Source organism: Neltuma alba, unplaced genomic scaffold (assembly GCF_004799145.2).
Source record: "Neltuma alba isolate B1F8T4 unplaced genomic scaffold, ASM479914v2 tig00011732_pilon, whole genome shotgun sequence".
NCBI lineage: Eukaryota > Viridiplantae > Streptophyta > Magnoliopsida > Fabales > Fabaceae > Neltuma > Neltuma alba.
In genome coordinates, this window is record NW_021636360.1 from 4,614 (window position 1) to 19,796 (window position 15,183).

Genomic DNA, 15,183 nt, shown 5'->3' on the forward strand with positions numbered 1-15,183 from the left:
CAAACTAAACTTATTTATTCAATTATCATACAAACAACTTTTTTACTTTGCAAGATAATTTTTATAAAAAATCAATCCAAATATAAATTACATTAAGCAATCTAACCTTTTTAAAAGTAAAATTGAACATAAGTTACTTTTTCGTACCATCAATCTAAACAGACCTAACAACGAGTGTCTCTCGTGTTTAGCCCCTGAGCGGTCTTGTAATTTTATTTTGATCAGGTTTTTAATTTTCTTATAAAAAGTTTATTTTACCAGCTAAAAAGTTTTTTTTTTGCCAACTTTATAAACGGATAAAAATAAATCCTGTTACGAGTTTTTTTTTTGGCCAAACAAATCCTGTAACGAGTTAACAACTTAAATAAATCATCGTTATATTTGTAATTATATGGATAACTTTGGCCTAAAAAACATATTTATATGAATAACAATAAAGTAACGTTACTTTAATATTATATCATTATTTATTGCTGGCAAAAATATCATATCATTATTTGTTGCTTTCACGTTTTTCTTTTTCAAAAAGAGATAATCATGTGAATGGGAGAATTGCTAATAATAAGAGGAATATGATAAAAATGTGATTTCAAGAATCATGATGGTTTTTCATGTCATATGAATAGTTTGAATTGGGTTAGCGAGAATATTTGAATAGGATAAAACTTAGATCAAGTTTTATATTTGTTATATCAAGTTCAAGTTCTCTTATCACATATGATTATACATCATATTTTGTATGCAGATTTATAATCTAATGATAATACTTTAAAATATAGACACATAAAAACATATGATTGGAGAATTTGACATAATAGATATAAAAAAATTAACACAAATATTTTTCTTTTTAATTAAATTATATGAACATGAACTCTTTTCTTGAAATATGAATATTAACTTATAATATAAATACTTATTTTTCCTTGAAATACTAATATTTGGCATTTAAAATTTTTTGTAATGTCTTGCTATTTCTTTTGCCAGCCAGAATGTTGAACCAGTAAAAATAAGATTTAACAGAAAATAAAAAAGGTGCGGGTTTTGGTTTTGGCAAATCCTATCATTTTTAAGCAGTGCAAGGGATAGTCACTTGCAAGCCCCTTTGAAGTGAGGGCAACCTTACCAAGGTCTGCTTTTCACACAACGCGTTCACGGGGCATGGGCCATGAGAACCAGAGGCGATCACGCAGATAAGGGAAGAACAACCCGTAAGAACCGACATAGAAGCCCAATCGCATACTTTTGAGCCTTACATCGGCCTTTCTTTGGTGCATTTGAGCCGACAACTTGTAAGTGCCCAATTCCATCTCAATATTTAATACGTGATCCTCGGAGAAGCGGGTAAGAAGCAGCATTGCTATAATCTCCTCCTCTTGCCTCAGTTAGAGGGGGAAAAAAACATTTTTTATTCTATTTATAAGGTATTATAAGGTATTGAGAAATTTTTTTTTATATAAATATATAATTTTTTTTATTTATTATTATGTTAATTTTATTTAGTATTTACATGAGACATAATATATATTAAATAATAAAAATTAAAAATTATTAAATTTTAAATGAGAGTTAATAAAATTTTAAATTTTTCTTAATCTATGTAAAATATATTGAAAATGATTATAATAGGATTACTTTTAAATTTTCCTCATTAGGTTTCGCAAATCTCTATGCTTGTTGATCTAACGGACCACGAGAAAAGTACTGGTCATTTCAATGATCTGGATAGCTGTTTGCCCTAGCAGCCTTATAAATCCGTAATTGCATCCGTATCCCGAGGACTCCGTCATATTTCACTTCGACCCATGCGGCCCGGATCAACCCGTCCACCCGACTCTTCTCAGGTCTGTTTCGCTTTGAAAATCACCACGGAGGCTGAATAAAGCGACCCACGCATCCTCATAGATAGAGAGAGAGAGGGAGATTTGTGGGAAATCGAACTTTCCACTTCCGGGATTTAAACTATGAATTTCGCTTTCGCTTTCAGATGTCTGGAGCTAATATTTCTCCCCGTCCGGTGACTCTCTCCGATTTGATCCTTGCTGTTCAATTTCAATTCTTATGAATGAAATTCACAGATATGACGGGATTTCCTCGGCCTAGTGATCCTACCCCATCTTCGTCCTCGTCTTCCTTTAGTTCCAACAGCAGGTCTGAATTCTTCTTTCAGATCATCCCTTTGTTTGTACCGATTTTTTTTCCTCTTTCTTTCTCTCTCTGTGTCACTCTAGACTTGAGTTTTCCGCTGTCCTGATGTCGGAAGAAAAAGAAAGAAATTTGAATTCTGGGTCATGTAGTTTGACGGCATAAAAACCGGAAATTTGATGGCAATTTACCAAGTTTAGTGGGTTATGAAATGATGGTCTATCTTAGCTGATGCTTCTATTTTTGTCGATGGATGATAATATCTTCCTGATACTTTTTGGGCCAGCAGAAATCTTAAATAGCTCTGTACTTGTACCCAATTTATGTGGATTATTTCTGATTTTCGATTTCTAAGCTTTTCAAGGTCCTTTGTTTGGTGCTAGTTGATTTTCAACGTTGCCCATCTTTGATTTACTGCCACCAACTCAAAATTCAGCGGTAGTTTTCCCCCAAGGTGTGATTCAGTGATCTAATCCTAGCCCATTGTTGAGATCAATATAATTTGAAGTAAAAATATGCACATTGCCTATCAACTGGGAGCATATTTAAGGAATTTTCTTTCTTGCGAAGAAATACATATGGATTATATAAGATGACCATAAATTCGGTGCACTGGACTACTGGGGAAGTGCTCACGCATGCTTTTATGGTCATGGAGCATGGAAACTTTGTTTATTCTTAAGTACTGAGGCTACTTGTCATTGCTTGGTCATGGAAGAATAAGCTGAATAATTCACAAGTTTCCAAGTACTTGTGAATGGATACCAAATTTATTTATTTTGGCAAACGATATCAAGTTTATTGTTGGCAGCTTCGGCAGAAAATTACTTTCTTTTGTTATTCGTTAAGCATCCAAAATTCAATATTTTTCTTCATGACTATTCTCTCACTTTATTTGTCTACTTTGGTCAGTGGAAAAAATGTATTTAATTTGTTAGCGCATAGAGAGATTTCTGCAAGATCAAAACATGTACCGAAACAGCACTGGGGAGAAGCTTCTGAACCAAAAACTGGTTCTTGCCCTCATACTAAAAACGATGCTGTGAGAGATTCGAAATGCAGTCTCCTCTCATGGTAATTTTGCAACTGAAGAGTATAGATCTCATTGAATGAAAAGCAAGCTGGTTCAAGATGTGTGCTCTCTTTTTTTCCCCCCTTTCTTCAAGAACAGCAAAATTGGAGTAATAAACATCTCTAACAATGACTTTCAGGATGGAGTCATTGCGGAGTCATTGCTTGCTGCATTCTTCATATTTTCCTTTTTTGCCTCCCCCACGATCTACTATTGCAGCAGCGTTTAGTCCAGATGGAAAAGTGCTTGCATCGACACAGTAAGTTGGACTTTCCTCTTCCTCTTCTTTTGCTACTTAGAATCCGTTGTGGTTAGCTTTGTTTTTGTTTGGCATGTGCAGTGGTGACCATACTGTAAAGATAATTGATTGGGAAACTGGAAGTTGCTTAAATGTGTTAATTGGCCATAGAAGGACCCCTTGGGTGGTAAGCTTGTCATTTTATTGTTTGCCTCAATTTCTTGTAGTTAAATTTTATTTCATAGTTTCTCTTACGCTTGGTACTGATTATCGTTTCTAGAGAAGACAACAAAGCCCTGTTTTCGGTCATTTAATATTTGTTAAATGTGTTAGTGTGTGACAATTTTTTTTCTTTATTAGGTTTGAGGTGTTATATTATGTAAGAGTAGTTTTGTTGTGACTGGTGCACTAGAGTTTTATTCGAGCACGTGGCAAATGGCAATTAGCAAGTTTGTTCAGTTCCCATAGTTGGCAAGCGTCCCTTTTAGCCGGGAATGCATTCTGTCATTGATTTTTGTAGTTGTGCCTAAAAAGTTTATAATAATTTTATAATAATTTGGATAAGTTAGCATTGCCTTCAATATAGAAATGAATGGTAGTGGCTTGTATTGATTGTTTATCTGATTCAATTCCTTGTTAGCTGGATACTAGATGCTTTAACCATTTTGTTTATTGCTTGGTTCAACTAAGGAATGCATTCCTTTCTTCTGAGTTTAAGTCTCTTCTCTCTATTAATATGGTGCTGATGAATTACAGGTTAGGTTCCATCCGCTGCAACCGCATATACTTGCTAGTGGGAGCTTGGATCAAGAAGTTCGCTTATGGGATGCTAACACATCAAAATGCATACTATTTCACCATTTCTGTAATTTTACTCTCAATTCCCCTAAGTCCTAAATTACTTCTCCACTGTTGCAGAGTTTGTCTATTGCTCTATTGCTTCTATTCTCACTCTCATTATGATCTTTCCAATCACAGATCGCCCCATTGCATCCATTGCTTTTCATGCTGAAGGGGAAATACTTGCCATTGCATCAGGCCACAAGGTATGAAATTTCTTGCTGTTTGCCTATTTAATCTCTTATCTCATGTTTTTCTTGCTTTTTTTTTTTTGGTGGATCGGATGACATTGGTTTTTTCAATGCTGTGCCAGCTGTACATATGGCATTACAACAAGAGAGGTGAAGGATCCTCACCAACATTTGTGTTGAAGACGAGGCGTCACTTCGGGCTGTTCACTTTCACCCGCATGCAGCACCATATCTTTTAACTGCTGAGGTGACAAATTGTGACGCCTTTGGTCATTTTCCGTGATTATTTACCTGTTGTGGCCAAAGTATCATGTTGATTTCTTGTTGTAGGCTGATGCGTTTGGTTGATGTGCAGGTCAATGATCTTGACTCTCCAGATTCCTCAATGACGCGGGCTACATCTCCTGGTTATTTACAATATCCTCCACCTGCTGTGATTGTTGCAAATATTCATTTTAAGGAACATATTGCTTTTCCCAGCGGTGAATTACCTTATTTGTCATTGCCATTTTTCTTCTTGCCTTCATTTAATGTTGATGATTCAAGAATGGAAACACATAATGCTAGTCTTGTTGCTGGTTCAGAGAACATGCAAATTGAATCTTCTGCCTCAGCACAGTTTCAAGCAGTCACAAATGCTACAGAGCATATAATAATATTGTGTCTCCCATGGACACAGTCTCTGAGATTCCTACTAGCTCTCAAACTGGTACAGAATGTGCTGTCCATAGTACCTTCTCTAATGGAATGGGAACTGGTATCAGTAACCTTGCTGTGGATGGTATGGAGACTGATGAAACAGTACCAACTGAAGGAAGCCAACATGGAAACTCTACAAATGTCGATTCTCTGAGTAATGTGCTGCATGGTTTATACAGACAGACACAACAAATCATGAGGCTCTTAATGACTTGGGTCAATTTCACCGTTTTTTCCCCTCAAGGGACCCAAGTGGATGGGAGCTACCCTTTCTGCAAGGATGGTTAATGGGTCAAGGCCAAGTTGGTGTCCCCTTGGTGCTTCCTCATCTGAGTGGTAGTCGGGACAGCTTAGCTCAGATGGGTTCTTCCCCCATGGCATCTAATTTGTCTCCTCATGATGATGAAGCAACAACTTCATCTTCAGCTATTCCAGGAAGCACAAGTATACCAGGAGCTCCAGGGAGATCTGGTTGGCGGAGTTATTTTCCACAATCTCAAGTTCCTGCATCTGTATCTGGCAATATGGCCTCTTCCATTAACATCCCGCATGGTGGTCCTGACATTCAAACCATTATAAGTCGGATTCAGTCAGAACTTGCCACATCAGTAGCTGCCGCAGCTGCTGCAGAGCTGCCTTGCACAGTGAAGCTAAGAGTATGGTCGCATGACATAAAAAATCCCTGTGCCCCACTAAATGGCGAAAGGTGCCGCCTTGCAATACCACATGCTGTCTGTGCAGGTATCATCTATGGTTAACCTATTTTCCATCGTGACATTGAATTTTATTGTTGTTTGGAAAAAATAGTTGTTTCACTTTGCTAGTCCATCCATTTGAGAATTGATTGCTTCAATTCATAAAAATGGCTCAAGTTCTAAATTTTATGTTCATAATTATTTGCAGTGACTTGTTCAATTTTTATACTGTTTACATTTACACATTATGTTTCTAATGCAAAACTATGTTTGCAGTGAAATGGGTGCCCATTTTTCACCATGTGGTAGGTTTCTGGCTGCATGTGTTGCATGTATGCTTCCTCATGTAGAAGCTGATTCAGGATTACAAACTCAAGTACAACATGAATCAGGAGTTGCAACATCCCCAACACGACATCCAATCTCCGCACACCAGGTTATGTACGAGCTTCGCATATATTCACTTGAGGAGTCAACGTAAGGCACACTTCCTTCAACATATTTTTCTGGATAATGATTTGATTAAACAGGCACACCTCTGTGTTTATATCTAAAATAGTTTTGCTATCTAAATTTCTTGACTAGATTTGGAATGGTGCTTGCATCGCGGGCAATTAGAGCAGCTCACTGTCTGACTTCTATTCAGGTCAGTTGATTTATTTATTGATAACAAAACCATTCTTTTATCATTGTATTCATTATTATCATCACCAACCTATGCATAAAAATGTCTACCATTTATTATGTTGTGGGGTATCATTTAACTATATATTAAGAATTGCAGGTCCGGATTTAATAAAAAACGGAAGTAAGAAAGAGAGAAAAATGTTGGGGCTGAATAACAATTACTTGTTCTTTCTCCTGCCTTGTGTGCACTTTTAAATATTTCCTATCCTTTTTAATCACAGTTCTAGCTTTTCTTCTTATCAAATACAATTTGCTTTTTGTCCATTATTCCCCACCTTCTCTCTCTCACACACGTGTGGGCGTACATTTTTCTGTCTTAGGAACCCCTGAAATGAAATAGGAAACCTAATGGAACTGCAAATTGTTGTCAAGCTTGTTATGATAGCTTAATTGCCTATTTCTGTTTTGATGTCTCGCAAATAATCTATTTCTTATCTATCATTGTCATTTTTCTTTACTTGATTAGCTATGGTTTAAAAAGTTTTTGTCTTTGTGGATTAAATGTGTTTAACACTATTTAATGTGCAGTTCTCACCCACATGAGCACATACTTCTTGCCTATGGTAGACGCCATGGATCTCTTCTTAAAAGCATTGTTATTGATGGAGAAACAACGCTACCTGTATATACTGTGTTAGAGGTAAATTCTCTCTTAGTCTCAATGTAGTTTTCTCATTCATGTCATTCCTCCACTAGTTCTGAAAAATCAATTTATAAATGTTTGTTTTGATTGGTCATGAACTTCTGTGTTCATTATGGACCACCACACTGGGAAACGCAGCCATCACATTTGATAGTTGATATGTTTTAGGCTGAATCAGGTTCCTGAATTTACTTGTTTCAGGTATACAGAGTGTCAGATATGAAACTCGTCATGGTGCTTCCTAGTGCAGAGGATGAGGTCAATGTAGCATGCTTTCATCCTTTTCCTGGGAGAGGGCTTGTTTATGGAACTAAGGTATTCTTTTATATGTTACCTGCTAAATTCACTGACATTGGCTAATCGGTAACACATTCCTTCTGGTTGTAGGAAGGAAAGCTTAGGGTGCTCCACTACGATGGAGCTAATGCGGTAAATGGGGCTAAAGCAAGTTACTTACCCGAGGAGAACATTATTGGAGTCAACTAACAAGTAAGGTAAATATTACTTGTTTTTTAGGTTTTCTAATTTTTATAGATGCTCTTCTACACGGTATTTGATTCATTGTTTTTTTGTTTTTTAAATGAAAACTGGAGTCCATCAATTAAGAGGTCTGTACATGCCATTGGTCAGTAATACCTAACTTCCCTCATCGATCGCCACCTCTTAGGAAAAAGGGGGGTTTGATCAAAGATGCAAAACTATCTGTAAGACTGAAAAAGCTTAGCCAAATAATCAGCTGTGGTTAAGCTCTCTCTATGGACATGTTTAATCATCACTGATTCTTTGGTTTCAATTCCATTTTGGGAGATACAAGGGTAAGGGGTATAGAAAATTGAAGAATTAGGTATATGTTGGTTACCTTTTGATAATTGTTTGTTGTTGCTGATATGAGGCTCTGTGGAAAGGCTTTGTTGGTTATTCAGACAGGCTTGAATATTTCTTATTTCCTGAAGCTAGATGTTAAACTGTATATTTTTCTCTTTTTCCTTGCAACAGATTTAGATTGGTCAATGTATGAAATCACATCGGACTGTATCGTTGTGTTCTTCTGCTCTCTACTTAGCTTGTTGCTTGGAATTAACGCATAGATTTTCCACAAGCTTATCTAGGTTTTTAGGTGCGAAAAGAGGAGTTATGGAACTCTTCTCAATATAACACTCAGAACAATGATTCTGTTAGAGTGTAGGTCTACTGTACCTATTCCATTATTTTCCCCACTCCACAAGACTTACCTTGTCCCATGGTGGAAATCAAGTGTTGGAGCCAGGGGTTTCATTTCATTTCCACTAAGCTTGGGACTGTTATCAACTGCAGAGCAAAACTGCTATCTTTCATCCCAACAAACTAGCCTGTCACAGAACCATGAGTGCAGTCCACTACCACTTCATAGTAGCCATTAGGCATGAATTTGTAATTCAGAATCTGCGCTCCGTCTTCATCACAATGTGCAACCAATGAGATTAGGTGTTGATGATGCAACCTTGGTAAAAATGCAATCTTTCTCAAAAATTCTTTTTGGCCTTTTAAGGAATCTCCTTTTCACTATTCCCATAGTTGTTTCATAAAAACAAAATGCATTTAGAAACCTTCCCATAACCTCCTCAGCAAACTTTAGATGAGTTCCTAACGTTTTGAGTTGCGTGAGCCAGTTCTTTGAAAATGAATGCTTTCGCACCATCTATTTTGATAGAACTATTAAGGGGACGATAGCTTGGGATGGTATGGTATTTGACATGACTTTGTTATCACAAGGATGACTATTGTAAAGATTGCCCCAACACAACGTGGTTGTATTAATATCTCTTGTACGTCTTAGCAAGTACTCTAATTAACACAGAATCTTCCCTTAAATGGTGAGGAGAGTATACTTGTATGGTCGGTTCTGTTGGTTGCCTTCATCATTTTCTTTGCTAGTAGTGGCAAGTTAAATGGCAGATTATGGTTTCTAGCAAGTGCTCCCAAATTTCTTTCTGCCATGCTTCAATCAGAAAATCTTGACCACCCATATACAGAACTCCTGTCTGGTTTATTTCATCGTGTCTTCTCTACTCAACAGTCGTTCATTCTCCTCCAACTCTAAGCAAAGTTGATTTTATGGAGCTTTGACTGTTTGCTTTTTGTTTACGGAGGGTAATGGGCTTGGACTGGTCAAAATCAACTGCTAATTGGGGCAATTTGCTGCTACAGTTAAGCCCATCTTATATTTTATGCCTTGCCAATTCAACATTGGGCTTCTACTTCGTCTAATTTTCTTAAACTCGATCTATGATCCTGTTTGTATCCTTCTCCGTCGTTATCTCTGTCACTTGTCCTGGCCTCAGTCAAATGCACTCCCAAGCTTGTCTTGTTTGCTGCATGACATTCATCTATTGTTTGTGGATGATAATGTTTTTCTTCATCTAGTTTAATATTGATCCCTTAAGATCTTTCGGGTCTTGGATTGGGTCCGCCTTTTCTGTGGTATGAACGAATGATTTGAAGAACTTTGATTGACAGATTCGGAGACACCCACAACCCTGATTTTCTTTCTTTCTTTCCCCCTTTTTTTTTTTTCCCGGTTGGGTTACAAAGGCAAGCCGGTGCATGAGACAGAGAAATTAGGATGGCCTCCTAGGTACACCAATCAAGAGCAAGCAAAACAGTTGCTAGTGACAGCATTGCAAGTCCTCTAAGGACATCCTCAAACAACCATACCGTACATCTGTTACTAGGACTATAAAAAGTATCTTGATGCCCCTCTCTTGCAAGGAAGTCTACGCATCTGATGATGTTTCTACACGTGTATCGTAGTTCTGCCTCCCAATTTTGGAATAGTAGCTCTCTAACTTCAGCAATGACACTTCGCGAGGGGCGATCTAGTGGATGTTCTTGATAAGAAGATTGAAGGCATCCAATGAATCTAAAATCTAAGTGCACAACAACCTCACACGGAATCCAAGTTGCTGCCTGAGTAACCATACCGTACATCTGTTACTAGGACTATAAAAAGTATCTTGATGCCCCTCTCTTGCAAGGAAGTCTACGCATCTGATGATGTTTCTACACGTGTATCGTAGTTCTGCCTCCCAATTTTGGAATAGTAGCTCTCTAACTTCAGCAATGACACTTCGCGAGGGGCGATCTAGTGGATGTTCTCTGATAAGAAGATTGAAGGCATCCAATGAATCTAAAATCTAAGTGCACAACAACCTCACGGAATCCAAGTTGCTGCCTGAGTTCCAAACCTGTTTTAAATTGCCAACAATTCTAACCAAGCACAAGCAAACAGGTCTATGAAATCCCATGACCCACTCTCCTGACTCATTCTGATGAGCCCCCCCCCATGTCACCTGGACAAGTAGCCAATCTGAACTTGTTGACATCAATACAAACTGCACCATAAGTTGGGGGAGTCCGGTAGTCTTCTTGGAGACTATACCCATTAAAGAACAACCCTGATTTTCCATACATACCTTTTCCACCTTTTGTTTTTTGAGGATGTCATATGACTTTCTTTTGTTTTGTTTTGTTTTTGTTTTTTGTTTTTTTTTTTTGGGGCAAACCATAGGACTTTATCTTTCGAGTCTCTTGTGAAAAGGCAATTTTTTCCTACAGAGAAGAGGAAGTTTTTTTTTTTTTCAGTCAGTTTCACCATGGCCAAATACTTTATATGTATTTGGGTCAGAGCAAGTAACGTAAAATTATTTAACATTACAATTTCTCGTGTGATTGTAGGTTTAGAAGCATGACTGGAGGTAGAATGCTACGAACTGCTTCGCATCACCTGTACTTCTGAGATGGTAGACTGAAGATTCCAACCTACTTTGTTTGGTTTTACATTTGTGGTGGTGTGAAATTTGAACAGACAGTGACATATCCTGCCTAAATTTTATTACATGAGTAATGCCCAGGGTTTTTTTTTTTTTTTTTAAAACTTCTGATAAAAGGGCTGAAGTAATATTAAATGTACCTAATTTACATGCGGCTATCTCTGCAGATGCCCCATGATCTGCCCGAGCAAACATACTGGATTGCTGAGTGCATGCAATGCAGCCCATCAAATGCTGGGACCTCACACTCACTTCCCCAGAAGCTGTACAGTTTGTATTATTCATGTACTAACATGCTCTCTCTCCACATTTGCATTCCCTATTCCTCCAAACCCCCCCCCCCCCCAAAAAAAGTGGGTTTTCTTTTTCATTTTACACATCCTGTGTACAAGGAGTTGCCCAAAAAAAGGAAAAAGAAATTTATCTTCACTGAAAGCTTTGATGCTTTATGGACTCTCAGGAACTGAGCAAAGCTGCGAACTATAACGCAGAATTGCTCAAGTTGTGTTCGGGCGCCAAAAACCCAAGCCCATGAGCAAAGAAATCCACCTGTGATCGAAATAAATCAGAGACCTGGAAAAAGCTTATTTGAACTTTTTTCGTAAGTTAAAAATGAGCAGTGGACCTTGAAGGTAAAAATACTAAAGAAAAAATGAAAGAAGTTTCCCGTAGATGGAGATGAGGTCCGCCTGGGAATCCAAGAGAGAAGGTACGAAGAAAAAAATGAAAATGATTGATATGGTTTTGTGAGGGCAGAGAGAAAAGGTTAAAGAAATGAAAGAAGCTAAAGAAAAATTGGCATAATCATAAATAAAAGGTTATAAGCGGGTCCTATTCGTGATTTCCAGATCTAGAAAAACAACAATCACCCCTTGTACTTGGAGGATATTTCCTGATATGTTGGTTGCAAAAATCTAAACCGTCATGAGCTTCGAAAATGTGCGTTTGCATGTTTCTTGTCATTTATTTACGATACAGCTGACATGAATTGATTTGCAATCATTTACTATGTGAAAATGAACATATATTGTTATTAATCATTTAGTTTTTAGATTTTAGCTTAGCTCTGGACTTGGCAAAAGGAGACCCGCAGTTTAACAGAAAACACTTGATGTATATACTACTTTCGATCTTTAACATAAGAGTTAGTTGATTAATTTAAGTAGATTAAGAAAACTAGTTAAGTTAATTATTTGTAATAACTATATGTTGTATTTCCTAAAATATCTTTGATAATCAAGTTTATTAGATAGAACTATCATTATTATAAGGACTACTTTAAGGGAAAATAGATAAATATGAGAAACAAAATATATTAAGATCTTATATTTAAGATCAAAATAAAAGTAAAACGAGGTCTTATATTAAGAATTGGAGGTAGTACATAGAACTTATAACAGAAATCACTGTTTCAAATAACTGATATTTAGTACTACCTCCCGTCCTATTTATAAGAGCTAGTTGACTAATTTGAGGAGATTAAGAAAAGAAGTTAAGTTAGTTATTTGTAATAAATAGATATTATCTTTCTTAAAATATCCTTACTAATCAAGTGTATTAGCTAGAACTATTAGTGTTAGAACAACTATCTTAGGAAAAAAATACATAAATATGAGAGACAAAATAGATTGGGATTTTATATTTAGGATCAAAATAAAAGTCAAATAAGGTCTTATATTAAGAACCGGAAGTAATATAAAGGAGAAATAAGTTGTTTTGAATTTGCTATTATAACAATAACTATGTTGTCGTAACAGTAATGGAGAATCTGTTTCCTTGTTTTAAAAAAAAAAATCAAAACCACCCAAAAAAAAAAAAACATGCAACATAAAGTGTTTGTTTAAATGATATGGCAAACGTGACAAGCGCCTTGATAGCCGGAGAAACAGAGAGAGAGAGAGAGAGAGAATGGAGTAACGGGTATTGTTGGATTCAATCAAACTCGAATTATTATTATTATTATTACTAACTCCTGTCTAGTTAGTTGGGAATCGCAATTAATCTAAAATAATATTTTAATCTGTTTTGTTTTGTATTTTTTAAAAATATCTCTATTAATTAAAAAAATTATTAAAAACTAATTTTAATTATTTAATACATATGATTAAAGAAAATAATTTTAAAAAATTAACATAATAAATAATTAATTAATTAATTTTTTTAATCACCACAAAAGTTAGCATGCTACGCATGAATCCGATTATTTTGAAGAGCAAAAAAAGGAAAAAAAAATCTGCGCGTTGACCGGTCAAAGGGACATTAAAAGCAGTATCTTTAATTTTTAACCCGTAAACAAGACGGGTTTGAACGGGACATGCATTGACGGATATTTTGTTCCTTCTTTGACCACAACTGTTGTTTTCTGTGTGTCTGAATCTGAACTCTGAATACCCAACAGAAACAGACAACCAGAAAGACAAACCCACGCTGGCCACTCCACAAATAGACAAAATTGCGAACCGAATAATTCACTTGAAGTTGATATTCATTAAGAAAAGAAAAAGCTGAAATTAATAACTAACAGTTCAGTGATATCCAAAAATATACACTAAGATGCTGCTGCAGACGAAGATGAAGACGAAGACGACGACTCAAATTTGTAATATTTATCGACGGCGAGTGAGACGTCCCAAGTACAACTGAGACCTTTAGGGATGATCACGAGGTCTCCGGCGCCGAACTCCACAAACTCCGATGAGCCTTTTGGGTACGCCTTCACCTTCCCTTTCAGCAGATAACACGTCTCTTCTGCATCAAACTTCAACTGGTACTTCCCTGGCGAACAACCCCATCTTCTTTTTGTAACCCACAAAACAAAACCCATCACATCCCCAGGAAAATAGAAGCAAAAACACAAACATCAGAGATGAAGAACTTAAACCCAGATACATGGATTTGCAGAGAGAGAGAGAGAGAGAGAGAGAGAGAGAGAGGGATTGAGAACAAGGAGCATACTTGGGCCAGCAGGTGACATTAAGAGTGGCAAGGCGTGCCTGAGGAGGATTTCTTTCGACGATGATTTTAAGGTTTGAATTGGAATCTGAAGCCATGGAATATAATGGGGGAGGAGTAGGGTGAGAGAGAGAGAGAGAGAGAGAGAGGAGAAGCCGATGAAATCAAAAGTATGGTGCTTTAATTGCCAGCCGGTGACTGTGAGATATTTGGAGATTAAAGAAGGAATCTTCTGCAGAGTTAGAAGACGATAAGGAAGGCTTGGAATATATGTTCATATATGTTACTCCTCCGATACTTATTATAAGATCCAATTTGACTTTTTATTTGGTCCTAATTATAAGACCCAATCCATTTTGTTTCTTATATTTATGCATTTTTTTCCAAGATAATCCTTCTAATAATGATAGTTTTAGCCAATATACTTAATTAGCAAGGATATTTTAGGAATGACAACATTTATTTATTATAAATAACCAACTTAACTTACTTCCTTAATCTCCTCAAATAAGTCAATTGGGTCTTATAATTAGGACCGGAGGAGTATTATATATCTACTGGTCTTTTTCTTCTTTTTTTATTTGAGAATCTCCCCACCACATCATGCAATTGCCTGTAGCATCACCACCCACGCTTATCTCCGTTTGCTGACCGCAGTAATATCAGAACCCATTATGAGGAATAGAATAGCACTATTAATCTAACCCTTAATCATTTTTAAAATAGCAGGCATGTTACAAGCTGTTCAAACGTGCGAGGTCCTAATTTTTTAATGAGTTTATGCCATTAAATCATATAGTCTATATATATATTAATCATTGCATTAGGTGTATTTATTAAAAATACGAGTATAGATTTTTATAAATAATATTAATTTCAATTCAATTGTGATTTATATAGTTTTACTTGAAAAAACAATCAAAGAAAACTATTATATTTTACGTGTTCTACCGTTGCGCATCCTTCTTCATTCTTGATTTTTTTCGTAAACTATTATATTTGGTTGCAAAATGAACTCATGGATATAAAATTGATGTTTTGATCATCAAATGAAACGAAGTCACCGATTATAATTTTTCATATTTTTCTTTGAACCCAGTGATGATATTTTTAACTTTTCACCAAAATCGACTTCCTGGACGTTGTCAATTGAACTGATCTCTGCTTTATCTAACTTTATTACTCAGGGATGAATGAATGATATAGTTGGAT

At 36.3% G+C, this 15,183-nt stretch overlaps 1 protein-coding gene and 1 pseudogene across 2 annotated transcripts; one reads left to right on the forward strand and one right to left on the reverse strand.

The window, feature by feature from the left end:
* The first annotated feature begins 1,942 nt into the window (after positions 1–1,942).
* Positions 1,943–11,362, forward strand: LOC114717326 (uncharacterized; annotated as a pseudogene).
* A 2,109-nt stretch (positions 11,363–13,471) lies between these two features.
* LOC114717328 (uncharacterized) lies at positions 13,472–14,188 on the reverse strand. 2 transcript variants are annotated; one of them, XM_028902435.1, is made up of 2 exons: positions 13,975–14,188; positions 13,472–13,811 (listed from the first exon to the last, which is right to left on the reverse strand). In XM_028902435.1, exons 1-2 carry the CDS (start codon positions 14,067–14,069, stop codon positions 13,568–13,570), a joined length of 339 nt encoding a protein of 112 aa, XP_028758268.1. In that variant the 5' UTR covers positions 14,070–14,188; the 3' UTR covers positions 13,472–13,567. The 2 variants fall into 2 exon arrangements, with proteins under 2 accessions (XP_028758268.1, XP_028758267.1); XM_028902434.1 differs by having other exon boundaries at positions 13,472–13,814.
* Positions 14,189–15,183: the final 995 nt, after the last annotated feature.

Excerpts from the sequence above, each read along its gene's own strand:
- LOC114717328 (XM_028902434.1), bottom strand. The coding sequence starts at position 14,069 with ATGGCTTCAGATTCCAATTCAAACCTTAAAATCATCGTCGAAAGAAAT. Across the intron at positions 13,815-13,974 it reads AATGTCACCTGCTGGCCCAA|AAGATGGGGTTGTTCGCCAG; the intron begins GTATGCTCCTTG and ends GGTTACAAAAAG.